Source organism: Adiantum capillus-veneris, chromosome 10 (genome assembly GCF_014529385.1).
Source record: "Adiantum capillus-veneris isolate H3 chromosome 10, ASM1452938v2, whole genome shotgun sequence".
Taxonomy (NCBI): Eukaryota; Viridiplantae; Streptophyta; class Polypodiopsida; order Polypodiales; family Pteridaceae; genus Adiantum; species Adiantum capillus-veneris.
Genome location: NC_140940.1, coordinates 127,301,473 through 127,328,674, shown reverse-complemented (window position 1 = coordinate 127,328,674; position 27,202 = coordinate 127,301,473). Strand labels below are relative to the sequence as shown.

The 27,202-nt window shown below is 44.5% G+C and overlaps 1 protein-coding gene across 1 annotated transcript; it reads left to right on the top strand.

The window, feature by feature from the left end:
• Nucleotides 1-1,033: 1,033 nt before the first annotated feature.
• LOC147449620 (uncharacterized) lies at nucleotides 1,034-26,904 on the top strand. The gene is made up of 4 exons (XM_086522028.1): nucleotides 1,034-1,153; nucleotides 25,792-25,829; nucleotides 25,918-26,301; nucleotides 26,483-26,904. Exons 1-4 carry the CDS (start codon nucleotides 1,108-1,110, stop codon nucleotides 26,654-26,656), a joined length of 642 nt encoding a protein of 213 aa, XP_086378154.1. The 5' UTR covers nucleotides 1,034-1,107; the 3' UTR covers nucleotides 26,657-26,904.
• Nucleotides 26,905-27,202: the final 298 nt, after the last annotated feature.

The window sequence follows — 27,202 nt, the reverse complement described above, 5'->3', positions numbered from 1 at the left end:
AGAGATGCATCTGTTGAAAATAGTCTAGAGATTTTTGGCCCTACTCTTGTTGGGCACATCCCGGAATCAGTGCATTCCAAGAGATGACATTCCGGGCAGGAATCTCCTCAAGCACTTTTTGTGCTTTCTCAAGTGCACCACATTTGGCATACATATCAACCAAGACAGTGCCAAGCTTTTCAACAGCCTCTGACTAACAATATAATTGGAATTTTTGTGCCCATATCAGCAATAGAGCGACACGCCTTCATGGTGATAAGATATGGCGAAAACAGACTATAGATTTCTATTGTGGCAAATCTTGCAATCAGTGCATTCCAAGTGTCTACACTCAGATAGGAAGTTGAAAATAGCCTAGAGCTTTCTGGCCTTGCTCATGTTGTGCGTATCCTTGGCTTCAACAACCCAAGACTAGCAATACTATCATGAATTCTGTTAGCCATGTCAACATCTTCTGTAAGACCACCTGTGTTGGAGATGGTGATCTCGGGAGTTGCACGCTGATTTATACTCTTTTTTGTCGATATAAATAGGGAAAATTACCAAAATACCCCTCTAATTTGTTGAAATTCCCAAAATACCCCTCAAATATCAAGAATTACCAAAATACCCTTGTATCTACTTTGATTGGATTGTTCAAGATCTTTTGAACTTTATTCCTTTTTGACAATTAAGATCCGTTTTTGAGTGCTTAGCATGTAATTTGTCACAAATTACCTCGCAAAAAAAGGGAAATCATGTCTAAAAATAATGAAGTGATTCATCTCCAAAGCCTATGTAACGGACTCAAATTCTAGTTTTACCATCTTGTATTGATAAACAATCAGTCTTCTTATGAAAAGCTACAAAGGTTTTAATCTTTCAAGAAATTTAATTTCATGACCAAGGGTATTTTGGAAATTTTGGAAAAATTGAAGGGAATTTTGAGAATTTATGGCTAATTATTGGGGGTGTTTTGGGAATTATTGAAATTTGAGGGGTATTTTGATAATTTTCCTATAAAAATACCAAGGTGCCGTTTGAAGGAGGTGAGAGAGACTAGTGTGTATCGCTAACGAAGTAAAAAACGTCCCTCACTAACTTTGATCATTCTTAAAATCCTCACAGATGCAGCTTGCCTGCGCGAACATTTGCAATACGACGCACACTCTGCGTAAGTCTTTGTTTCGTCGTGTGTGTGTGTGTGTGTGTGCTCTGTGTGTCGCGTGTCGTTTAGAGAGAGAGAGAGAGAGAGAGAGAGAGAGAGAGAGTGTTAGTTGCCAGTGTCTTGCAATATCAAGCTCTTTACATTTTACCATTTGAGTTGAATTAGGTAGAGAAAGTTTGATTTTAGTTCTTTAGTTAATTTGAATGCAATTATCTTCATTTTTCACTTTCCACATCACTGTAAAGCAAGGAAATTCAAGTTGCTACACTCAAGCTGTTACTTTGGAAATTTGTGGTGTGGATATGTTATCCATGGAAGCATGCATGTTTGACGTACATCCCTCTTAGGCCATTATGGGATTAAGAGTTTAGGTACTTCACATTTTACCATTTAGGTGGAACATCCTTTTAGAAGTTTGCTTCGCAATGGCTGTTGGATTGCCTTGTCCTAGAAGATCAGGTGATCATGGCTTTTCCAAGCAAAGCATCCATTGTTGGAGGAGAATATCTGGAAGCTCTTCAGTTGACAGTCATTGTATGATGGAATTTGCACTATTAAAGAGGACAGTCCCCACCTCCACCCCAAAAAAAAAATTTATGTCAAAGTGACATGGGAGGTGCATGAGGATGACTCAAAACTCCGAAGGCCTGCCATAGAAGGCTATATAAGGGTGGTTGGGTAGTGAATCCCGGAGGCCAGTCCCTTGTTCCTCACAATGGTTATAGAGTGTGTGGGAGGGAGATGTGGTCATTCTGTTTTTGGCAAGTGCGCATGCATGCATGAAGCTGATGAGCCTGGGCAAGGCGAGCTGGGCGTGTGCACACACACACACACACACACACACACACACACACACACACACACACACACACACAGAGAGAGAGAGAGAGAGAGAGAGAGAGAGAGAGAGAGAGAGAGAAGATTGACACCAGATGGGGGGTCTCAAACCCCCCTCCAAGGGCTCCCCTCTCTATTGCTAGAGAGGTATTTGCTTTAGATTGCACAATGCTGATACAATGGTCCTAGATGCTAAGGTGCTAATGGGAACTTGCTGTAGTTGCTTGGTTCCACGAAGCTAAGGGCTGAAAATGCAAAACGCTAGGGGTTCTGGATGGGATCTGCAACTGCGATGAGGCTATGGCTATCATCGATGTCGGCGATGGACTGAAAATTGAAAAATGCTGGCTGAATTGATGTCTTGGGCTGAAAACTGAAAACGCTGGCTGATTTGATGCTTGGGCTGAAAATTGACGGCGATGCGATGTGCTAAGATGGCTGAAACGCTGGTGGGCTGAATGTGCTGATGGAAAAACACCATGGGTGCTGATGGCGGAACTGCTAGCCAAAAGGCTAGAGGTGCTGAGGTACTACGGGTGCTTGATACTTGTACTGCAAGTATTGACTTGTGGTTGGAGAAGTGACCCCTAGGATCACTGATATATGGGATAAAAGCTAGGTAGGACAATCCCACTTTAAAATCCCATGATCTCTAAAATGATGCAAAATTCGTCAATTTGACGAACTAGTAACAAGAGGTGATTCACATGTAGATAAATACCTAGGTTGGGTTCTAATGCAAATGTATGGGAACACTCCCCAATGCCTACTCGTTGTAGACATTGGCTATGCTCATGTGCAATGAGAGGGTGTGCAACTAATCTAAAGTGCCTGGACATGCATGTCCTGCGTACAGGCTCATAAGGGTGCCAAAACACTTCCTAGGCTGTCCTTAACCCTAGAAATAGGAGTTTCTGCTTGTCCACATGCACATAGGGTTAGATGTGCCCCCCTCGAGGTATTTGCTTTAGATTGCACAAATGTTGATACAATGCTCCTAGATGCTGAGATGCTGATGGGAACTTGCTGTAGATGCTTGGTTCTGCGAAGCTAAGGGCTGAAAATGCAAAACGCTAGGGATTTTGGCTGGGATCTGCAGCTGCGACGAGGCAATGGGTTGATCTGCTATCGCCGATGTCGGTGATGGGCTAAAAACTGAAAACGCTGGCTGATCTAAGGGCTGAATCTGAAAACGCTGGCTGATTTGATGTCTTGGGCCGAAAAGTGAAAAACACTGGCTGATTTGATGCTTAGGCTGAAAACTGACGGCGATGTGATCTGCTAAACTGATGGATGATAAACGCCATGGGTGCTGATGACGGAACTTCTAGCCAAAACGCTAGAGGTGCTGAGTTCGACGATGCGGCAGAGAGAGAGAGAGAGAGAGAGAGAGAGAGAGAGAGAGAGAGAGAGAGAGAGAGAGAGAGAGAGAGAGAGAGTCTCCTAAACCAACCAATCTTGGCAATGAATAACTGATGTAATGTACAATGGGGGCGAGGGGTCACATATATACCCACCTCAGTAAATTGCTCAACCTAGACTTTGACAAAAAGCAAATTAAATACCTAAAAGCCAAAATAAATAATGGGATCACTTTGGGTAGTTCACTTGAGATGCCTAAACTCTGAACACCCTCTCTGCAGCTCATAGTGGACATAAATAGTGAGACCAAATCGATGAAGAATCTACCATGGACACCCCAGTAGAGGGTCCTTTCCACTGGATACACCTCGGATGTGCTGTCCTCAACTTTGTTCCTTAGAAGAATGCCATCTTGAGCATCGGTTGCCTTTTAGAAAATTGAATTGTTGACCACTCTACGTCCAAGAATCCCCATTCGTGAGTTGTGAACACATCACGTCCAAAATACTCCAAGATAATGGTGTGTGGAACACATCCTATCCATAATTTGACCAACAACAATGGATTGGTGCGCACTCATCCATAGTGTTTTAGATGCTTGTGCCTTGAACTCCGACCCACAAGTTTAAACATCGATAACTTGAATTCCAACACAAGGGTCCAAATTAATAATCCGATTGCCTCTCACAAGCCTCTCTCAGGTTGAAGCTAGTGGTGGCAACTGTCTCCTGACTAGAAGTGGTCGCCACCACGTGTGCCATGCCGATCTCCTCTATCAAATCTTTATCACCATTATTTCACCATTATTTCTGTTCAACTTGCCTTTGTCTTTGTCTCTTTGTGAGTTCTTGCTTTTGTCTTTGGCTTCAAACTCACGAGCCAAACAAAGCGTCGTCACATTTATAACATTGGTTGTCGGACCTTGTGGGTATCGAGGCAGCTAACTAAGTACTCGTACTGCCATTCTTGTCAAGCTTGACTTTGCCTCTGTCCTCTAGCGAACTCGTCCATTTGCTTTTGGCTTCACAATCTCGAGCCAAACAAAGCGATGGTTTCCGTGAGAACTTTGCCGATGCATAGTTCGCTAACTGGATGGTGGCCGATCTGCAGCCTTTTGTTGGTGTTGATCGTTAATGTCATTGGCGCTCGAGCAAGGGGGGCTTTGTTGAAGTTACAAGATATGGATACTTTAGTTCCTTCTCGCACTCCAAGGGCAGTACAATTCCACCAAACCGCACCAACCTTCCAAGCCGGTACAACACACCTTTGGGTCTTTTGCTAATCGTCTTTCCAAGGGAGGTCCTGAAACAGTTGACCTCGCGAGCCTCTTTCAGTTCTCTCATCTGCTATCCATGGCCTTTTGTTGGTTTTGGTCGTTAATGTCATTGGCGCTCGAGCAAGGGGGGGCTTTGTTGAAGTTACAAGATCTGGATACTTAAGTTCCTTCTCGCACTCCAAGGGCCGTACAATTCCACCAAGCCGCACCAAGCTTCCAAGCCGGTACAACACACCTTTGGGTCCTTTGCAAATCGTCTTTCCAAGGGAGGTCCTGAAATAGTTGACCTTGCGAGCGTCTTTCAGTTCTCTCAAAGTCGATCAAGGGGAAAACTCCCTTCAAGAACCTCAAATTCTCCTCCCAAAGCGGAGCTCGACTTCAATTTCTCCAGCCTCTGCATCATAATCAAAGTGCATCTGCTTCAAGAATTCTAGATGGATGAAGTGCTCTATAGCTTCGGGGTCAAAGAAAATAAGGGCTTACGAGCGGTTGACTTTGCCCTATGCCTGACACAATTCATTTGTACTTTCAAGGTGTGTGCCATAGATATTGGGGACTAGTCCAATAGCGGGTCTGGCTCTCTTAGCTGGAAGTGGCCCTGCGGATCTTTCTGCCGTGGGAGCAGAAGGTTGCTCTAGGGTTGTCGAGGCTCGCTCAAGACATGTAGTGAAAGTATGTCCTGTTTGAAAACATTCATCAGCCTTCTTGTAAAAGGGTTTCTCGTTGACGTTGTGTCAGACGAGGCCTTTGAGGTTGGGCTTCACGAGACTCTCGAGAATTTGTTCGTTGTTGCCGAGAGTCTTGGTTTCTGGCCGGAGTTGGTTCTGTGATGAACTCCAACTTTCCCTTTATCAGTTTGTAGCCGACTGCGGCATGGTCCATAAGTTCTTGCATGGTTGAGACTTGCTTGGATAGACAATATTCCTGCAACGGTGATGGTAGACCAATGGTGTATCGCTCGCACTGGTCCTCCAAGGAAATGAACTTAAAGAAGGACACAGGAAGGTAGACGTCGAGAAACCTTTGGTTATAGTCGTCCATGGTCTCTGTGGCAAGCATTTGCAAGCTGCCTCGCAAATGCTGCCTCATTCTGCCAAGATCCGGACTTCAAAGAGAGGTCATATAACTGCGTGCAAATATTGTCTTGAAAGCTTGCCAGGTCCTTGGAGCATGCAGTTGCATCGCGATGGAACTCACACAGGAAGGTAGACGTCGAGAAACCTTTGAAAATAGTCATCCATGGTCTCTGTGGCAAGCATTTGTTGTCACGTGACACATCCAACCCTATGTGTCCGTGGACAAGCTACTTCAATAACAAGGGTTCAGTCAGTCCAGTTAGTCTAGATTAGAAGTGATCTGGCACTTTTGTGAGTCTGTTCGCAGACCGTGCATGACCAGACACTTAAAGTAGATGCATATCTTCTGGTTGCACATAGCATGATCATCAGCATTCCCATCAGAATCCCTCAGAATTCTTCAGGGGAATTTTCTAGTGCATTTAGCCTATTTTTCCTATTTTTGACATTTTTCACTTATTAATTTAAGTGACTTTTGTTGGAAAGTAGGTAGGGCAAATTGATTAAGTTTGTATATAAGCAAACCTAGACTAGCACTAATTGGCAGAAGAGGCAGCAGGAGCACCTTGCTCAACAGGCAACTTCTCAGCAAGACCAACATCCGCAGCAGCCTAGCGTTTTTGGACCAGATCAGCCAGCGTTTTGCACTTGCAGATTCCGGCGACAGCAGAACATCAGATCAGCCTAGTGTTTTGCATTTGCAGGACAACCGGCTACAACAAAGCAGATTTTCAGCCCTAGCATTTTTGCATCTACATCATACCTCAACGTTTTTGCAGATCATCGCGACGGAACATCAAGAAACCTCAGCGTTTTCAGTTTTCAGCCCTTAGACACCGCAAATCAAGTCCCGAACCTCGTAGATCTCACCTTTCCGAAGCAGATCCTCGTCGCACGGTCAGATTCAGCAAGGTTTACAGATTCAGCCCGGAAAACACAGATTTCAGCATCTGCGTTTTTAGCGCGTCGTCGTGCATCGTCGCCATCGACATCGTCCCCGACATAGAGTTAGAATTCAGCAGATAAAGATTTGCCCTTAGAGTTTTCAGATTTCAGCCGTCTCGTCATCGTCTTCATCGTCGTCGACATCGTCGGCAAGTCCAACCATTGTAGAGATTTGTGCAATCATAAGTAGACCGCTCTCGCCATAGAGGGTGGGGCCTTCGGAGGAGGGTTTTACAACGTCTTTGGTGTCGTATTCTCTTTTCTCTCTATCTCTCAGTCTCATACACTTGCATGCACAGTGTCCATTCACTTTGTTTGTGATCATTGCACACTCTCACTAAGAACGGAAGGCTCTCCCTTCCATAAGAACAAAAGGAACCTTGAGCACAGTTCGGAGTACTCATCTTGAGCAAAGTTCAAACATTCATTCCGTTGCACCTAACATTTGCAAGCTGCCCCGCAAATGCTACCCCATTCTGCCAAGATTCGGACTTCAAAGAGAGAAGTCATATAACTGCGTGCAAATATTGTCTTGAAAGCTTGCCAGGTCCTTGGAGCATGCGGTTGCGTCGCGATGGAACTCAACCATTGCATGGCATTATCTTTAAGAAATCTCGCTACTAAGTCGATGTAATCCGGTTGTAATATCATTGGCTAAAATATGCATATCCACCAAGGCACACCAGTGATGGTGACTGTCGATGATAGTCATCCAAGAGTGGTATTTGTTGAGCTTGACATCTCCAACACTCCCCCTCAAGCTCGACGCCATCTCTCGTATGCCATGCATCGCTCAAAATTGCGGCAGCTTCTCCGCTCTAAGGGCCTTTGTGAAGATACTTGCAACCTGCTCATCCATTGTCACGTACTCAAGGGCGATATCACTTGCTAGGACCCTCTCTCTGATGAAGTGGTAACACACCTCAATGTGCTTCGTCCTCGCATGTAACATTGAGTTCTAAGCTAACGGTATGCCACTAAGGTTGTCACAATAGATGACAACCAACTTGTGTACCTGTACTCCAAAGTCTTGAAGTAGTAATCGCAGCCATGCTACCTCACATGCCGCCACTACAACACCCATGCATTCTGTCTTTGTACTCAATAGAGAAATCGTAAATTGCTTCTTGCTACTCCATGTGTAAGCAACACTTTCAAGTCAAAACATGAATGGACTGGTAGACCTGCCATTATTTGTACTATCAACCCAATCCGCATCTGTGTAACCATAGAGTTGCAACTCAACATCACCCCTGTAAAGAATGCATGATCCAAAGAGCACTCACATAGCACAATGTGTGTCTCACTACATCCAAGTGTGCATAAAGTGACTCACTAATCCAATTGTGTAACTCAAGTTTGAACATGAGATAGTCAAGTAGATCAAACTACTCATAATTTCATGTGTGCATTACACTTTACTGCTACAGTTTAGCGTCAGCCTTAGTTAGCTTAGGATCCAGCTTGTCAATGTTGTGAGCCTCTAGAAGGATGTGCATGATCAGGCAGGTGATAGTTGCATACCCTCACTTGCACAATACAATCACTTAAATATGAGCAGTCATTTAAGTCACTTAAGCATATGTACATACGAATAGTTACTTAAGTCATTTATTAATAAGTGACTTTGACATGACATTTATTAAAAGTAGGTAGGGCAAATGGCTAAAACACCTATAAAAGAATTACTTGGTCTTTAGTTTAAAGAAAGCAAAATCCAGTACCCCGCAGAACAAGTACCCGCAGCACAAGCACCCACCAATGTTTCCATCGCAAGCACCTTCATCATTGTCAGTACCCTCAGCATCAGCGTTTTCAGCCTACAACATTAGATCAGCCCTAGCATTTTGCATCAGATTCAACCCTTGTGTTTTGCATCAAATTCAATCTCAACATTTTTTGCAACGGTACGGCGAGGATATGGTTGAAAACTGAAAACGCTTGTGCTGATGGAATGATGTCGGTAGAAGCCTAACCCTCGCCTTCTAAAATCAAAGCAATCGTCCCTAATTGCAGGATACAAAAAATGGTCACACTTTTATCATTCATGCAACTCACAATCTCACAAATAATCATTCAGTCATGCATTATTGTGTCATGATGGTCGTGCACAGATAAAAGCTAGTTGCAGACACCTTGGGTGCGTCTCAAGACCTATTTTAGGACCGGTATCTTAGCCAATGCCTGTAAAAGGTCATTGGATCTTTGCTTGGATGTCGATCACTCACCCAAGATCTTAGTCTTTGTTGCTAAATGGACTATTTTCTTATTTTTCTAGAGTAATTTCTGTTTATTGAAATTAGGATATTTAATTGTCTGCACTTGAACCATAAGGTTAGGAATTGTAAATCTATTGGAATTATTAAAAGTCATTAGGAACGGACAACTCTGATGTATCATAAGATGGGCGACATTAAGCATCACGAAGGGGTTGTACCGTTAGTTCGGTAAGAGAGACCGGGAAACGGATATTCTTGATGCGTCACGTGGTGGGGGACGGGAGCATCGGAAAGGGAATATTCCATTGCTGTGGCAGGAAGCCCAAATTGGATAAAGGTATACGTGTAAAGACTTAAGCACAAGAATAAAGATGGCTTCTGAGAAGCTTTTTCTAAAAAGCGGAATAATTTTTGAAGTGTTTTCCGGGAAAAACAGATGCTTTCCCGCGAGGAATCTATGTTTGCATTGCATCCGTGCCTATGCCTGAGAACTGTATGCGGGGAGGCCTAGGAAATGTTGTGTTGCATCAGTTTTCAGCTCACTGAGTTCTTTTGAGTTTTTAAATAGATTCACACTTATTTAAAATAATTGACCGGCTGCCCACTTAATAAGTATAAGTGGGCAGCTCACATAAAAAATAAAGCAAGGCCAAAGCAAGCGATCCCAAATCTGCTGAAAACAGCCCAAAAGGGCAACGCAAACTCTCTCCCTCTCTCTACAAGCTACCGCCAGCCCTATCTCTCTTCCCCTTGCTTTTCTAGCGCCCCCTACTCATGGCTATTGTTGCCTGATAGTCACTGGCTATTCCTGCCAGGGTCCAGGGCCTGTAAAAGCACCACATGCCCCCACTCCTCAAAGGGATTTGCCAGCGCAAACAAGAGAAGGCTTTGCCGCCAAAGGACTGCAAGTGATCGCGTGACCTTGGAGTACAAAGATCGCTTTCCCGCACTGTGAGCGACAAGGTATTGATTGTGATTTCATTATACGAGTTGTTGTTTTGTGTTTGTGCCTTCGCAGGTACTATATCACGGAGAAGAAGAAAAAAGGCCTTTGCCTATGCTCGCGGAATGCGGGAATAGAATCGAGAACGATTTGTAGGGCTTCACGCTCTAGGAACAGACGGAAATAGAATTGAGAGCTCGTCTCTTGGGATATTCCGCAAGGGAAGGAATTGACCATCTAGTCTCATGATTTAGAATGGAGGGGTCACTTTGGTTCTTGTGCTTGTAAAAAGATTCTCTCTAATAAAGATTTTCTTTAAGGAGGGGGAAGAGACCAACCCATCTTCTGGTCCCAAATACTGTGTCGATCTTCTCCCTCATCTCTTTTGAGTTGAAAGGTTATTCATTTTCAGCTTGGTGATTATTTATGTGCGCTCTCGTTTGTGACTGAGGTATTCAAGCTCGAATTGCTCTCTTTCTCTGCAAAGGAGGTCGATTCTGGGAAGGAACGGGAAGAACCATGACGAGCCATGGAAGAACCGTTGAAGACGAACTTCAGCAAGTATGAGTTCAACTCACGGAATTGCAGCAGCTTCTCACGCTACCGGCTGTCCAAAAGGCTTTGGAAGAAATCAAGAACCCGCAAGGAACAAATGTTGACGGGCATCAGGAAAACCTTGCCGATGGTAACATGCCGCAAGAGGAGATGCGGAAAGAGGTGTTGAAGCGCACAAGGGATCTCTGGATCAAGACAAACGGCCTTCCAAGAGCAAGGGCCAAGAAAAAGAACTTTCTCTGCTTAACGGAAGCAAGTATGTTTCTATCTCTTCTCCATCATACTCTCCTGATTATACTACTACATCCACTTCTCATACAGTATCTAGATCTTCTCCAAAGAAGAAAACTCCTACTATTTCCCTACGTGATACTAAAGAGAAGCCCAAGTTTAAGAAGGATAACCACAAGCGTCACTGCAAGATGCGGATTTTCAAATTCGGTGACATGTCAAGTTTGACAACTACACAGGACGGAGAGATATCTTCAAGGCACTGTCTTTCATTAGGCAGTTTGAGGTTGCTTTTGCCAACGCGGAACTTCACCGAAAAATCCAAGTTGCGTCATATTGGGATGCATCTCAAGGAGACAGCAAGCAACTGGTGGTTAGTCAAGATTCTCGAAGGTACACAAGCCAGAATGTGGGCTCAATTCAAAACTGAATTTTATGAACAATTTCTTCCGCGTGAAGGCCGACTTCGAGAAGGACGTTCGGAAGGAATGAGATTGGCTCGCCCAGAAGGAACATGAGAAAGTCACAGTTTATGTTGACAAGTATTGGTCGGATCTTCTGAAAGTTACGCCTTTCATGAAGCTTTCCGACGAGAAAAAGATGCGAAAGTTTGAAGCATGCCTTAAACCTCCGCTTCGGAAGAGCATGAAGGTGTACCCCCTTCAGTGGATGGAGTCGGCAACCATTGGGAGGATATACATTCCACTGGTACCCCTAGATGATGGAACATAGCACATATCGTGCAAGGCAACGAGCGGTTTATGACAACCATGGCGACCAAGGCAAAAAACGTTCCCCAGAGGACCCAGATCAACCTAAGAAGCCAGGCAAACGGCTCAAGTATCTCACGCCAAACCAAGTACAAACCTTCAAAGAGCAAGGAAGGTGCTTCTATTGTGGTGAGAAAGGACACGTGAAGACCGACTGCCCTGTTCGGCGGCAACGGTAGGAACAAGCATCTTTGAAGAAGGCGCTCCACCAAGCTCTAATTCTATTCTTGATGTGCAGGCGAATACAAAATCAGAAAAAGGGAAGCGTTAGCTCCTTAAAGGTTGGGGATCCATGAATAACCAACGGGTGTTGGTCCTCTATGACCTTGGATCAACGGACAACTTCATTTCACTCTAAAGTGCAGAATGCATGGGCCTCACACCGTCTTAGCTTGGAACTCCGGACACTTCCGGATCGGCGTTCGGGGGGTTGACCACCAATGCAACTCCCGTGCAAGGACAACTCAATCTTTGGGATTGACGAGTACAAGGACTGCGAATCATTTTTGATGGCACCCATGGAGGGATGTGATATCATCTTGGGTATGCCATGGCACTATCATATGCAACTGGTGCCAGATTATGTAGAAAAGACCCTCGCTTTTGAGCATGAGGGCAACCATTAAATTCTTTGATGATGCAGGGGATTGGCTATTTCCTATTGTAAGCCATATCTCCTTTAAAAAGGAAATAAAGAAGTGCGTGATTTTCCCCCGAGAAAAAGATAAAGCTAATGAGGGTTCGCTCTCTAGTTTGGAAATTAAACGTTTTCAATTTTTTGAAAAGTATAAGGATTGTTTCACGGATACTTTGCCGGACGGAATGTTCGGATGATCATCGCATTGATCTCGTACCGGGTAGCTCTCCGCCAAACCAACCCCCTTACAGGGTAAGTCTTGCTTAGCAAGAGGGAATTTTGAATCAAGTCAACGAGCTTCTGGAAAACGGTCTAGTACGACCAAGTACTTCGCCTTACTCCTCTCCGGTCTTACTGGTGCATAAGAAAGACGGCATGTTTCGAATGTAAATAGACTACCGATCTTTAAACAAGATCACTATCACGCTTTTCGATTCCTTGGATTGATGATATTCTCGATAAGTTGCAGGGTGCAAGCATCTTTAGTCGCATTGACATAAAGAGCGGGTATCATCAAATACGCATAGCCCCTGGCGATGTCCATAAGATTGCCTTTCGCACAACCTTTGGACTCTTATGAATTTTTGACAATGCCTTTCGGCTTGACCAATGCTCCTGCCACATTCAATCGAATGATGGATTGAATTTTCAGTCCACACTGAGATTTTATAGGAGTATTCTTTGATGACATACTCGTCTTTTCGAAGATCGAGGAGGAACATCGGAAGCACTTGGACATAGTGTGTCTGGAATTGTGAAAACACGAGTTGCATGTGAATACAAAGAAAAGTGAGTTCTTTCTCACGGAGATACACTATCTCGGCCATATAGTCTTACACAACCAAGTAAGTATGGATCCCGCAAATATCCAGGTAATACAAGATTGGCCAACTCCCACTACGGTCCATGATGTACGTAGCTTTTTGGGGTTGTGTTCCTATTACCGGAGTTTTATCTGAGGCTTTGCTTGAGTATCAGGACAACTCTATGACCTAACAAGAAAGAAGATTCCTTTCAAATGGGGATCAAGACAACAAGGTGCCTTTGACAGGTTAAAGTATCTATTAAGCCATGGACCTATTCTGATAGTTTGAGACGTAAGGAAACCATCCAAGGTTCACTGTCACGAGGACATGGCACTATTAACTTTAGTTGTACTATTGTTGGTTTCTTTCCGATGATTTTTATTTAATTTTTGGGACCCTCTTTTTGAAGTCACAAATGGCCGGACATTGCGTGGCCAGTGTGAAACGGCCGACAGCCGAGAGTTTCACGTGGAATTGGGAAGGATTGGTCGCCACGAGATGGTCAGGCCAGTCGACACTGGAATCCGAGCAGTAAAAGGGTGTCTAGGCTCAGCTCAAAGTCATTTAGTCCCTCTCGCTACACTTATAAGTCGGTGGGTACTAGAAATTAACTCAAAAGAGGCAAAGTGGACACATGGCGGCTCCTGGTCAATTTTCTAAGTGAGCATGAAGAGGGGGCGCCCATTTCAAGAGAGGAGGCTGTTTTCAACTCATAAGTGACTACAGTGTGTGCGTGAGTAGCGGGTGCAGGTGATCACAGCTTTAATGGAAAGCTTGCCTTCTCCCTTGCTCTATGTAGCGCGACGATTTACTCTCGCGCATCTCTCTTTCCCCTTTGGCATATATGGTAATGCCCCACTAGATGGGCTACTCAGTTGACCATGTACAGTTTCGAGGGCTTATGCACGTTTGCCACCGCAAGAGACCGGATTAGCTAATTGCTAATCCTCCACAGGAACGCACAGTCCCATTGCGAAGCATTGTGAAAACGGAGAGTTTTCTCAGGTGGAAACTCGTCCGTCTCAAAGGGGGACTGTTCCATTGTGTGGCGGAGCACCTGAGACACGCATAGGGGTGCTCGCTCTGCCCAAAATGATCCAAAACAGAGAAATACAGCCTGCTGTGTTTTTCTGCAGGTTTAGGGTTTCGCACTTAAACTGCAAGACAACGTCGGGGGAGCCTCGGGAAAGCCTCGGGATGCTTAAACAGGGCTTTGGGAACCTGATAGTGTTAAAAAAGGGAATTACAGCACGCTGAAATTGACCTGCAACTCACTAGAAAGCTTCCTAACCGCAAGGGAAAGTGTCCTTGACATGTACTTTTGACCTACAGAGGGTTTTGCCTTGTTATGTTGGCGAAATTGGGTCAAAAACCTGCAATTACAGCCATGGACAGGTTTGGACAGCTTGGTGATAGGTAGGTGAAAGTGTTTGGGTCGTCTATTTGCGATAGTAATAAAGAAATACCGAAAGAGAGGCCAGTCTTTGGGGCCAACAGGTGTCGGCGTCTGCTTGGTAGCGCTCTAGCTTCCAAGCCGTGTGTGTTTGAAGTGTCAATTCCTGTTACAGGTTTTTATTTGTAAAATTTCTTTGTGCCCTTAGGGCTAAAGTAAAGTTTCGGGTAAAAGCCTACGTCTACCGCCCTACGGGCCGGTTTCATGGTTCCATTGTTGGGAGAGAATCACTTTTTCCTCAAGAAGTGAGCCTTGGTTGGTTTGCGGCAAAGACACAGAGTACAAGAATGCGGGATTACACTATGGCCGACAAAGGGAAAGGCATCATGGAAGAGGGTTCCTCTTCATAGGACAGGCAGGCAATTCCTACAGTGTTTTGAGGTTGGCGAGAGTTCACGACCACGTCTGCCTGTACCTCTTGTTGATGTGAATGCTCTACCAGTGCAGGGCTTTATGACTGGGCAACTTGAAGATGATGTGTTCAGGACTCACTTGGTTGCTGCTGTGAATGTGTTTTCTCGAATGGTGTAGAACCCGAGGTTTATGGAGTTTTTGCAAGCGCCACCAGTGCCACAGCAGAGACAAGGCAACTCACACAGCGAGTAGAGCCTGATGAAGCTCAAGCCCAGGTACTTCATGCGTCTCAAGAGGATAGGGAGCACTCGCACGTTGCACAGTCGAGGGGTCCAAGACAGGTTTCTCTCATCCATGAACATGTGGTTAGGACTCCAATTCCACAGGTTTTACCAATTCAACCTGTCACCTTTCAGAGTCCACATGTTGCATTAAATGGACAAGGAACCAATTTCGAGGCAATGCATCAGGTTTTTCCACCACCCACGATACATCCTGGGTATTTCAGAGGTGGATCTGTGTTCCAAAGTGTGGCTGGTTATGCGGCTGGAAACCATCCGTATATGCCAGGAACAATGTTTGGGGTATGCAAGGCATGATGCCAAACCCCATGTATGGTATTATTGGCATGCAGCAAGGTTTTCAGAGCAATCAAGGCTAGTTCGGGGTGCCACAGGGCAATTTTGGCATGGCTAGTTTTTTTGGACAGCAGCCAGATATGGCACTTACGATGCAAAATGTCAATGGCCAAGGAATGCCAATAACCCCTATTATAGTGCCCATGTTGCAGACAATTCCTTATGACAATTTGGGGACACTGGAAAAGCCAAAAGCTTATAAAGAAGGTGGTGCAGCTATAAAGTTTAGCACTTTCAGCGGCTTTGAGGATTAGGCAAAGGCTATTACTTTCCTCTTGCAGTTTGATACGCATCTCCGTGGCTGTCAAATGAATTTGAAGCCGATGTCATGACGGATTGGCACCAACTCACTACGGCTACTTGCAAGAGCCTATAGGAGTACAATCGGAGGTTTTGCAAAGCGTTGCTCTCAGTAACCTCCTATAGGTTTGTGCCATTGACAGGACAGATTGAGAAGTATTGTTGTGGGCTGCCTAGAGGCCTTCGAGATTACTGTACAAAGAACAGAGTGGCTACCCTCACTCAGCTTATGGAAGTTGCCAACACTGGTCTTGCCTTGTTGAAGGGAGAGGACAGTGGGTTTTCGGGCAACGTAAAGGGGGGCAGCAAAAGGAAATTTAGCAAAGAAGCCCTTTGTGAAAACGGCTCTTGGAGGGTCACAGGGGTCAAAAAAGGTCAACCAACAAGGACAAGGACTGAGCCGGGACTTCTGGAGCGCAGGCAAAGAAATAGAAAAGGAAGTCTTTTGTGTGTAAGTCGCTTGAGGAAAAGAAGGTCTTGATGGCTGAGAATAAGTGCTTTATATGCGAGCAGCCTGGTCACTTTGCTGCAGATTGTCCACAAAGGAAAAGACGAGCAGACTCGGATGATAAAGAGGACAAAAAAAGGAAAGAAGCCTAAGCCCACGACAGGTTTGGTGCCAGATATAGTGGGTGACAGGTCAAGTATTGATGCTAGCGAGTTATGCAGAGCATGGGGTAAGTCAGAGATTAGACGACACTCATCTTCTTTGATCCAGGTGCCAAAGCAAACTTTATCTCACCAGAGCTGAAGCTGGACATTAGAGCTGAAGAGATGGGATTCACGGTAGAGGCAAGGTTGGCATGTCCTGGCCGCTCAGAGTGTGTTACTCCCATTATTAAAAAACTGCGTCTGCATACTCAGTCGTATGTGGACACTGAAGAGTTCTATATCATGCCATTGGAAAGGTGTGATGCAGTATTGGGAATCTCGTGGATGTTCAGAGTACATGGTGTGCTGGATGTCTTTGGCAAAACAATCACCCTTCAGCATAGGGACAAAACTCATGTTTTGGATGTCTGTCCCTATTGTATCTGCTTCGGCTATCACTTATCATCACGAGCTTGATGACATGAAGGAACAGTATGCTACTGAATGAAGATTTTGCAAGGATTTTTAAACAGTTGCAAGATGGGCAACACCATGAGCACTACCTTCTCAGAGACGGTCTTATGATGATGCATGACAGGTTTTGTGTTACTAGGCCATTGCGACATAAGGTCATGGTAGAAAGTCATGTCCCACTGTATGCAGGGCATTGTGGTATTGGTGCGACATTTCAAGCGGTAGAGACATTCTTTTATTGGCCTACTTTGAGGAGAGATGTGAATGCCTTTGTGCGAGCATGCGTGATTTGCCAAGAGGTCAAGTTTGACAAGCAAAAGACACTAGGGTTATTACAGCCATTGCCGATTCCGGATAAGCCATGGGAAAGCAGTGCTATGGATTTTATCTTTGATCTTTCAAGAACGCCGACAGGGAATGGTGGTATATGGACCATTATTTGCATGTTTAGCAAGCAGGACTATTTTATTCCTATCAGGAAGAAGATAAAATTTGACCAGAAGGGAGGGTTGTTCATGTATAATGTGGTTAACTACCATGGTATACCACAATCGATTGTCAGTGATCGTGATCCTCGCATGACGAGTTTGTTTTGGAGAGGATTGTTTGAGAACATGGGCACTACGCTCAAGTTCTCGTCTTCGTTTCATCCACAAACTGATGGACAATTAGAAGAGGCTAATTCTACTGTCTTGGATCTGCTGAAATGTTATGTGTCAGATAATAAAGGCAAGTGGGAATAGTATTTACCTATGCTTGAGTATGCGTACAACAATACAGTGCATTCGTCTATAGGCAAGGCATCTTTTGAGATTGTTGAAGGTGGCAAAAAGGTTCCTCCCATTTTGAATACAAAGGACAAGATCTTTGAGGCAGATCAATATGTTGAGAACATGGATGAAATGTATAAGAAGATTAAGTTTTCCTTGGAGAAGACTCACGCAAAGCAGAAAAGGGTTGCTGATCGTCACCGTCGTGAATTATTGTTTTCACCTGGTGATTGGGTACTGTTATGGTTTGAAAAGGCAAGGTTAAAGAATATGAAGGGCAAGGAAAGGTTGTTTCCGAAGCTCAGCATGCGTTACTATAGGCCTTTTCAAGTGCTTGATAAGATCAACGATGTTGCTTATAGACTGAATTTGCTCGACACTTGGAAGATTCATAATGCGTTTCACGTGAGCAGATTATGGCACATAAAGAAAGAAAAGTTAAGGGACATGTTGCAAGTTACTTGGTGAAGTTCAAGAACTATCCACCTATGGATGTTGTCACAAATTGCTGACGTGTCAAGCCACTTAAGAACGAAGCCAACTTGCAGATTCCGGTCGAGGGGCTTAAACCCTAAGTGAAGAAGCAGAAGCAACAGATTTTCGTAATTCACGCTGACCTGCTTACGTGACGTGTACTTCTGACCTACAGAGGGTTTTGCGCCGTTATGTTGGCGAAATTGGGTCAAAAACCTGCAATTACAGCCATGGACAGGTTTGGACAGCTTGGTGAGAGATAGGTGAAAGTGTTTGGGTCGTCTATTTGCAATAGTAATAAAGAAATACCGAAAGGGGCGCCAGTCTTTGGGGCCAATAGGTGTTGGCGTATGCTTGGTAGCGCTCTAGCTTCCAAGCCGTGTGTTTGAAGTGTCAATTCCCGTTACAGGTTTTTATTTGCAAAAGTTTCTCTGTGTCCTAAAATCTAAAGTAAAGTTTCGGGTGAAAGCCTACGCTACCGCCCTACGGGCCAGTTTCATTCACTGCGATGCTGTTGGTGATTGCATCGGTGTAGTGCTTAACCAAGAACCCCATGCAGTGACTTATGAAAGTAGATGGCTTAAGGCTGATCGGTTGTCGGACACGTGGCAGAAATGAAGTCTTAGGACAAGGATCGGGAGAAGGATAAGAAGAAGAATGTGCTGCTCGCAAGATGTAAGGTGCAGCGAAATTTTCTCAAGATTAGTGATCTTTATTGCTCAAGGTTCCTTTTAGTTCTTATGGAAAGAGAGAGCTTTCCGTCTTATGGAGAGTGCTATGATCACGAACAAAGTGAGTGGATCTTGTGCGTGCAAGTGAATGAGACTGAGAGAAGGAGAGAGAAGAGATACGACACCCGAGAGGTTGTAAAACCCTCCTCCGAAGGCCCCACTCTCGTCGGCGAGAGTGGTCTAAAAGCTTTGATTGCACAAAGGTGTACAATGCGAATGCAATGGACTGATGCAATGGGACTATGCCGATGACGATGTCGGTGCTAACGACGACGATTCGGTGGCTGAAATCTGTGGTCTTCTAACTGCTGATTTTCGTGGACTGTTTAGTGGCTGAAATTCTCTGTTTTTGTCAAAGGTTTTGTGCTGAATAAAAACGCTGAGGTGAGGCACCTTATGGCTGCGTTTTTGGGTCAAAATACTAGGCTGAAAAACGCTGGATTAGCAGGGTTTCCCATGCTGAAAATCGCTGGTATTGTAGCAGTCCTAGCGTTAGCGATTGCTGGAAAAAACGCTGAAATTGGCAGTTGAAAAACGCCAGGCTGAGTGATACTAGAGGGCGATCCCATGGAAGGTGAGGGGTGGCGATGGTATTGCTTGAAAATCTCTAGGGGATGCTGAGGGGGGGTACTGTTGAGAAGTTGCCTATTGAGCGGGAAGCTCCTGCTTCCTCTTCTGCCAGAAAGTGCTAACTTGGGTTTGCTTATATATTAACTTAGCAAAATTGCCCTACCTACTTTTGTTGGAAAGTCACTTAAAAATAATAAGTGAAAATAACCAAAAATAGGAAAATAGGCTAAGTGCACTGGAAAATTCCCCTGACTAAATTTGATGGATTCTGAAGGGAATACTGATGATCATGCTGTGTGCAACCGGAGGATATGCATCTATGCTAAGTGACTGGGCATGCACGGTCTACGAATAGACTCACAAAAGTGCCAGATCACTGCTAATCTAGACTTGACTGAACTGACTGAACCCTGCTGTGGTGTAGCTTGTCCATGGACACATAGGGTTGGGATGTGTCCCGTGACATCCCCTCCTTTTCAAAGTGAGGTACTGGTACCGAACTGTATGGCGTCGAGGGAGATCGCCAACAACATCCGGAATCCTGGAAGGGACTCTTCGCCGGCCCACTCTGATATGTGGGTCGTGCGGTACTTGAACTTCATAAAGGTCTGCAACGCTTGCTTCTTTGGGCCACGCCGAAAGCGACAAAGTCTTCTGTGGCTCCTTCGATGATTCAACTTCGTTGAGAGTCTTGCTTCCTTCATCTTCAAGAATCTCCATGGCTGAAAGTTCCTGAAACCATCTCCAAAACAAAACCATGAACATACCCATTCTATGTAAAGTGAAGGAAAAAAATATTGTCTTCTCTAAAGACTGTGTATGCAATGTAGATGAACATAGAGACGGAGTGACAACCCGTTCATCCAACACATGCAAACTATGCACTCGAATCTTTTCTGTTTGATCGAAATCAATCAACTGTGGCAAATCACAATGGAAATGCCCATGCTTGGTGCTCATACTATCATGTGCTCTGTCGGAAACTGTGTCATGCAAAGGAAGAGACATGGAATGTGACTTCTTGACATACAAACTTTTTAGCTTTTCATGAACAATCCGCATACATTCGTGCTCATCCATGAGAGAAACGTGCTCAACATACAATATGTCATGCCTAGGAAAAGAGTTCACATAATGATGCTGACTAAAATACAGGAAACCTTCACGAATGAAACGCTCGAACAATGCGTGCGTATCAATCATGCGAACATATAATTTTTCCTGTGATGGTTCTTTGGACCAAGGCTCGAGAGCCAAGATCGGTCTTCTTGAATGATCGAATCGTCTTGTGGGGGTTCGTTGGACCTCGACTCGAAAGCGAAGATCGGATCTTCGTGATTGATCGAATCTACAACGAGGTTAGCTTCGCTAGGAAAAGCATCCAGTAACACATCATGCTTGTGAATAATCACATCATCTTCATGCAACTCATCATGCTTGTGAGAAATCACATCTTGATCATGCAAATCATCATGCTTGTGAGAAATCACATCTTGATCATGCAAATCATCATGCTTGTCATTGTCATCCAAATCATTATGCAAATCATTGGCATCCAAATCATCATGCTTATCATTGTCAATCAAATCATCATGCAAATCATTGTCAATCAAATCATCATCATGCTTCACACAATCATGCAAATCCTGTGTATCATGCTTGGGAGTAAAAGAGACTAAGAGAGTCTCCTTATCTCGAATCCTTTCAATCTTGTCCTGCAGATTAGCAATGAGAGATGGAGAAGGAGCAATGTCCTCTCCATGAATGACAGTGGGAGAATCACTTTTGGCATTGACAGTTAAAGTGTTAGCCTCCCAATCAACGAGAGGGTTTAGTTCACGAAACCATTTCATGCCTAAAATCATATCACATCCTGAGAGAGGAGAAACAACAAATCTTCTAGTGAAGGCAGTCTGTTGAATTGCAAACAACACATCAAGGCATTCCTCTGTGATGAGAGCGTCCATACCGGGACGAAAGCCAGAGACCTCGATAGGAGATCTCGCACTAACCTCGAGGCGGGCTCTCTCAACAAGAGAGGAACTGATCACATCATGCATACTACCCTAACAATATGACAAAACGGTGCCCCGACGCACGACCATAACATTTAATGAGAGAATCATCAATGGGAGGGTCCTGAGAGACTTTGGGCACAATCGTGTTATCATTCATTGCATTGGCAGATGTAGTGGGTGCTGTGGGTTCTTTAGATTCATTCGATTCAAGCTTAGGACATGTTCTTTTTATGTGACCCGTAATGTGATAATGAAAACAACGACCTTCCTTAGAATAAGTGCTTTGTTCTTTCGACGTGATGTATCCTCCCACAATTCCTTGTGCTACCTTTTCATCTGGAGTAAGCTTAGGTTTAGCGGTTGTGTTAGCCTTACCCTTAGATTCATTGGAAGAATTCTTTGATGAGAGACTGTTGGAAGATTGGTTAGAAGAGTTATCATTCTTACCATTCTTACCGTTCTTACCGTTCTGAGGGTTCTGATAAGTCTGCGAGGTACTTGTGGAAGTCTTGTTCTCCTTGGGCTTTCCCTTGTTGTGCTTTATCTCCTGTGCGAGAGCAATCGCTACCGCCTTGTTGAGATCGATTGGATCGAATACCTCGACATCGTACTTGATATACTCGTCCAATCCAAAGAGAAAAGCCTCTTTGCGCTCATTATCCGACATGCGTAATTAGGTACCTAGCTGCAAAACACGATTAGGAAAAGACATAACCGGCATACCATTTTGCTTGAGAGCGCGCCAATCGTCCTTCAATCGTGCGAGGTACTGAGATGGCATAAACCGCTCCTTGAGCTTGTCTTGGAAATCAGCCCAACTAAAAGAGAGGGGTGTGAAATCGTCGGCTGCCTCTAGGTGCGCGGCTAGCTGTGCCTCTTGCCATGCGTAGTACCAATTGATGGCATCACCGGCAAGGTACATAGTTGCCGTCAAAACTTTGCTATTTCCTGTTTTCTTAGTTGTCGCAAATTAAGCATTAAATTGATGCAACCAAGAATGAATAACTGTAGCATCCATCTTACCGTCATACTTACTGAAACTCAACTTTTCTGTGACTAGATGATTGGAATCCGCGTCGTGGCTTGCGCCACTTGATGAACTCCCACGATCTTTGGGTGGTTCGGTCTTCGAGGCTAACATGTGGGAAATAAATTCTTGATTGCGAATTTTTGAGCTTCTCGCTCGGCGTCCCTTTCTGCTTTGCGTTCATTTCGTTCATCGCGCTCGCGTTCGAGAGCAAGTCGATTTTCTTCTTGTTGTGCGGCAAGTTTTGCGTTTCTTTCATCACGCTCACGTTCATGAGCAAGACACTTTGCTTCTTGTCTATCTATCATGGCCATCATCTGCTTGACCATTTCCTCCATAGGATTTGGTGTACTTGGTGGCGTAGATGGCGAAGGGGGAGGGTTGAAGAAATCATCTCCGGGTGGGGACAAGTCTTCGTCGCCTCTCTCATGCTCATCACCTCTATGCGAAGTGGCACAAAGTGATGACGTGGCGGACAGCAAAAACCCTAATTTTTGCCAGAAACTCTAAAATTCCTGCAAACCCTAATTTCTGTCAAAAACCCTAATTTCCGGAAATCGCGGAGGCGGAATATTAAAAAAATAATAATAATAAAAAATAATAAAAAATGGGAAATTTTGAGCGACGCAAATCTCAGCTTTTCGCTTTGATTTGGGAGAAAAAAAGAGAAAAAGAGAACTTGCTTTTTACTGACTCTCATTGAGAGAGAGAGAGAGAATCTGCTTTTGCTTTCAAGCTTTTGGGGCTCTGCTTTTGGGCATCCCTTGTAATCTTTAAATTAGTGGTGAGGGCCTCACTTCTCAGAGCATCTGGACGCAGAGTTTGAGAGTGAAACCCTAACCGCTCTCTTGTACTTTGATGATTGATTAATACAAAAAGAAATACCGAAAGGGGCGCTAGTCTTTGGGGCCAATATCTCTAGGCACAGAACTCCGCCGGGCCAGTGCAAATCTATTGTGATCTGTGAATTGTTTTGAAGTGGTTATTTGGTGCTGTCGCGGTTGATTCTTGACTTGGAGTGTCCAAGTCTGTTACACAAAGTATCCATTCCGCTTCGGGTGACGACCATGCACTATGATCTTGGGTTCTTAAGCTCGCTAGGAACTTGGGTTCTTGAGGGTCTTGAGGTTCTTGAGGTCCTTGATTCGTGAGAATCTTGGGTTCTTGAGGTTCTTGAGTCTTGAGGGTCTTGAGTTCTTGGAGTTCTTGAGGTTTTCTTTCGCTTGCAAATCGCGTTGGAGAAGGATCTTCTCTTCACCCGAGTTCTACGCCTTTTTGCGGGCGCACCCCTTGGCGGCCTTACGCTCACACCAAGGTTGCTTTTTCCCACCTCACGTCGATTGGCCGGCCGCTAAGTGCACAGTCCGCTCTCAATGAGTGAAAAGAGACACAAGGGGAGGCTGGACAAGCCCTTCTTCCTTGGGATTCTTGTCACTCTTCAACAAAACACGATTAGGAATTGCCACGCCCAAGTAAACTTGGGTTCGTGCGACCGCAACAAGCAAAAAAAATTCTTGTGGTTCTTGTGGTTCTTTCCTTGAGTAATGCAGAACACTTCCAAAGCTCTGATACCAATGTTAGTTGCAACGGAATGAATGTTGTATTTTCTCAAGATTAGTGATCTTTATTGCTCAAGGTTCCTTTTAGTTCTTAGGGAAAGAGAGAGCTTTCCGTCTTATGGAGAGTGCTATGATCACGAACAAAGTGAGTGGATATTGTGCGTGCAAGTGAATGAGACTGAGAGAGGGAGAGAGAAGAGATACGACACCCGAGAGGTTGTAAAACCCTCCTCCGAAGGCCCCACTGTCGTCGGCGAGAGTGGTCTACTATGATTGCACAAAGGTGTACAATGCGAATGCAATGGACTGATGCAATGGGACTATGCCGATGACGACGACGGTGATGATGACGACAATTCGGTGGCTGAAATCTGTGGTCTTCTAACTGCTGATTTTCGTGGACTGTTTCGGGGCTGAAATTCTCTGTTTTTGTCGAAGGTTTTATGCTGAATAAAAACGCTGAGGTGAGGCACCTTATGGCTGCGTTTTTGGGTCAAAATACTAGGCTGAAAAACGCTGGATTAGCAGGGTTTCCCATGCTGAAAATCGCTGGTATTGCAGCACTCCTAGCGTTAGTGATTGCTGGAAAAAACGCTGAAATTGGCAGTTGAAAAACGCCAGGCTGAATGATACTGGAGGGCGATCCTGCAAGGAATGGGGGATTTGGATCTATGGCGAGATAGCCATGCTAGAAAACGCCAGGGAAGGTGAGGGGTGGCGATTGTATTGCTTGAAAAACGCCAGGGGATGCTGAGGGGGGGTACTGCCGAGAAGTTGCCTGTTGAGCGGGAAGCTCCTCCTGCCTCTTCTGCCAGAAAGTGCTAACTTGGGTTTGCTTATATATTAACTTAGCAAAATTGCCCTACCTACTTTTGTTGGAAAGTCACTTAAAAATAATAAGTGAAAATAACCAAAATAGGAAAATAGGCTAAAGGCACTGGAAAATTCCCCTGACTGAATTTGATGGATTCTGAAGGGAATACTGATGATCATGCTGTGTGCAACCGGAGGATATGCATCTATGCTAAGTGACTGGGCATGCACGGTCTACGAATAGACTCACAAAAGTGCTAGATCACTGCTAATCTAGACTTGACTGAACTGACTGAACCCTGCTGTGGTGTAGCTTGTCCACGGACACATAGGGTTGGGATGTGTCACGTGACACAAGATCTCTTTCCTAGCTTTCTCGTGACAAACCTCTTAGTCTTCTCCTTATCCTTCTCCCATCCTTGTCCTAGGACTTCTCATCAAACTCCTCATCCTTGAATGCCAATGTCCTTGTGAGCAAAGCATAGCCATCTTGTGCATGGGCCATCATCCCCCGTATGCTGAAGGCTTTCTACTTTAGGCAATACGTTTGCAACTCAAGAGACAACCTGTTGAAGTAGCTATAAATCTGCTCTTCAAGGATGACCATTGGAAAGAAGCCGCCGGTAGAAAGGTATCCCAAAACAGCTGGTTGTACGACTGAAGAGTATGTGTCTTGTTCATCAGCAATTGGTTCCAACCGTCAAATTCTGTGCCTCATAAGTAGGTGTCAACCATAGAAAAGCAAACATCTGTTTTAAACCCACCCATGTCCGGGTGCCTGTCATAAAGTCGACTGCATTTCCTTGCAAAAAAAGAGAGCTTTTCTGATCTTGGAGGGTCTTGAGTCTTGTCTCAAGGTCCTGAAAAACACTGATGATTTGTGTGGGGTTACTGTAGTATTTAAGTCAACAATATGTGTGATGGAGCTGATGCTTCTGATATCTTGTGGACAACTGCCATGAGTTTTTAACTAACCTCACTATGGAAAAATGAGTTTGGGCTTTCCCGGTTTTATCTAGGCATTTGTACATGGATAACCAAATAAACAAGTACATTAAATACATGTATCTATATGAAGTTTTGCGAGACATGGAATGGTCCAGTTTGCTGACATGAATCCATTTTTAAAAAAGAGTGAAGCTTGAATCTTGAAATGGATTTATTTATTTCCTGAGCCAAGAATATCTGTGCTTACCCACTATTTTCCTTCTGCAGATGGGGATTCAAGGAGAGCTTTACTTTGCAGAGTGCAGGTAAGATGTGGCTTCTGGTTCTGAATTTAACAGATTTGATCTACTCCAAATCTGGAAGCCCTGATATTTTGGAAGATTATCCTGCCAGGGAGAAGAGTCTCTTCACCTACGGTTCTGCAGGAGAACGTACCTGATAAGGGCATCTCTTTCAAGAACTGAAGATGGATGGAGTAGCAAAGATGTGGGACGGCAACACAATGTCCCAAGCTTCCAAGACAAGACAGTCGATGCAGTGAAGAGTTACCCATGGGATAAGTTATGTTGGCGATTTTCTCAGCGGTTACTGGATCTTATGTGGATACCCATGAAGTGGCTGGCGATTCCAGTCTTTGCATTGTCAGCATTAAGTGAATTCCTCTACACCTTGTCAGCAGGAAAAGATATCCTCATACTAGTTGGGATACTTTCTGGGGTTCTCGTTGCAACAGTTATAGGAAATGCTTTCCTTGATGTGATGAAGGAGCTTCAGCAGGTACTCCTTTTGCCCCCTTTTTTTTTACCATAAAAGCGCAGGAAATTGGATGAAAGAAAGAAGATTTTACAAGAAAAGGCTAAAAGCCCTGGATACAACAGAAAAGCCTGGATGCCCCTTTTCAGCACTCTTAACTGGTTGTGCATTTATAGTTATTTAAAGGGACGTTTTCTTATGGCAGGATGGGAAGGCCTCATGGCCTTTGATAATGTTGGGGCTTTTCTTTCTACTTCTGAAGCTTCCTGGCCCTTACTACCCAAGCTGGGCGGCAGCATTCGTTCCACATATGGCAAATGCAGGGTTAGTGAAAACAGTTCTCCTGTATCGAGATTCACACGGGCTTTCTTTGTGGTAGAATTGGACTGGGAGAGATTCATGCTTATAACCAGTTTTTCTACCTTCGGGGTGGCAGTAAACAGAGTATTGGTTACGGTGTAGGAACATTCCCAGGAGACCTGAGAGAGAGAGAGAGAGAGAGAGAGAGAGAGAGAGAGAGAGAGAGAGAGGTTTATTTTTTGGTTTAGTTTTGCCTTGTGTATTAGGAGGATCAAGTGTGATGCTTCCTCCTAGTGGCTTTTGCCGATTCTTATGTTTGAAGGACAACTCCAAGTAATGTCCGTTAATCTTGTCCTCTCTTATTCTCAATGAAGCTAGGTATGCTGGTCCAAGACGAATTGCTTCGCTACGTAATACTGTGCTGTTTATGACAGTTCCTTACAAGCATTGATGACAGTTGGGTGCTTTGCCTGCCTTTGCTCAATTTGTGCACACATTTTATATTCTCTCTCTCTCTCCCCACCCCTTGTCGGATAGATCTATGAGGTCTCTTGGGATAGTTCATGACGTTAAAACTTTCTTCTTCTTCTTCTTCTTCTCTCTCATATTGGATGTAGCTAACTAG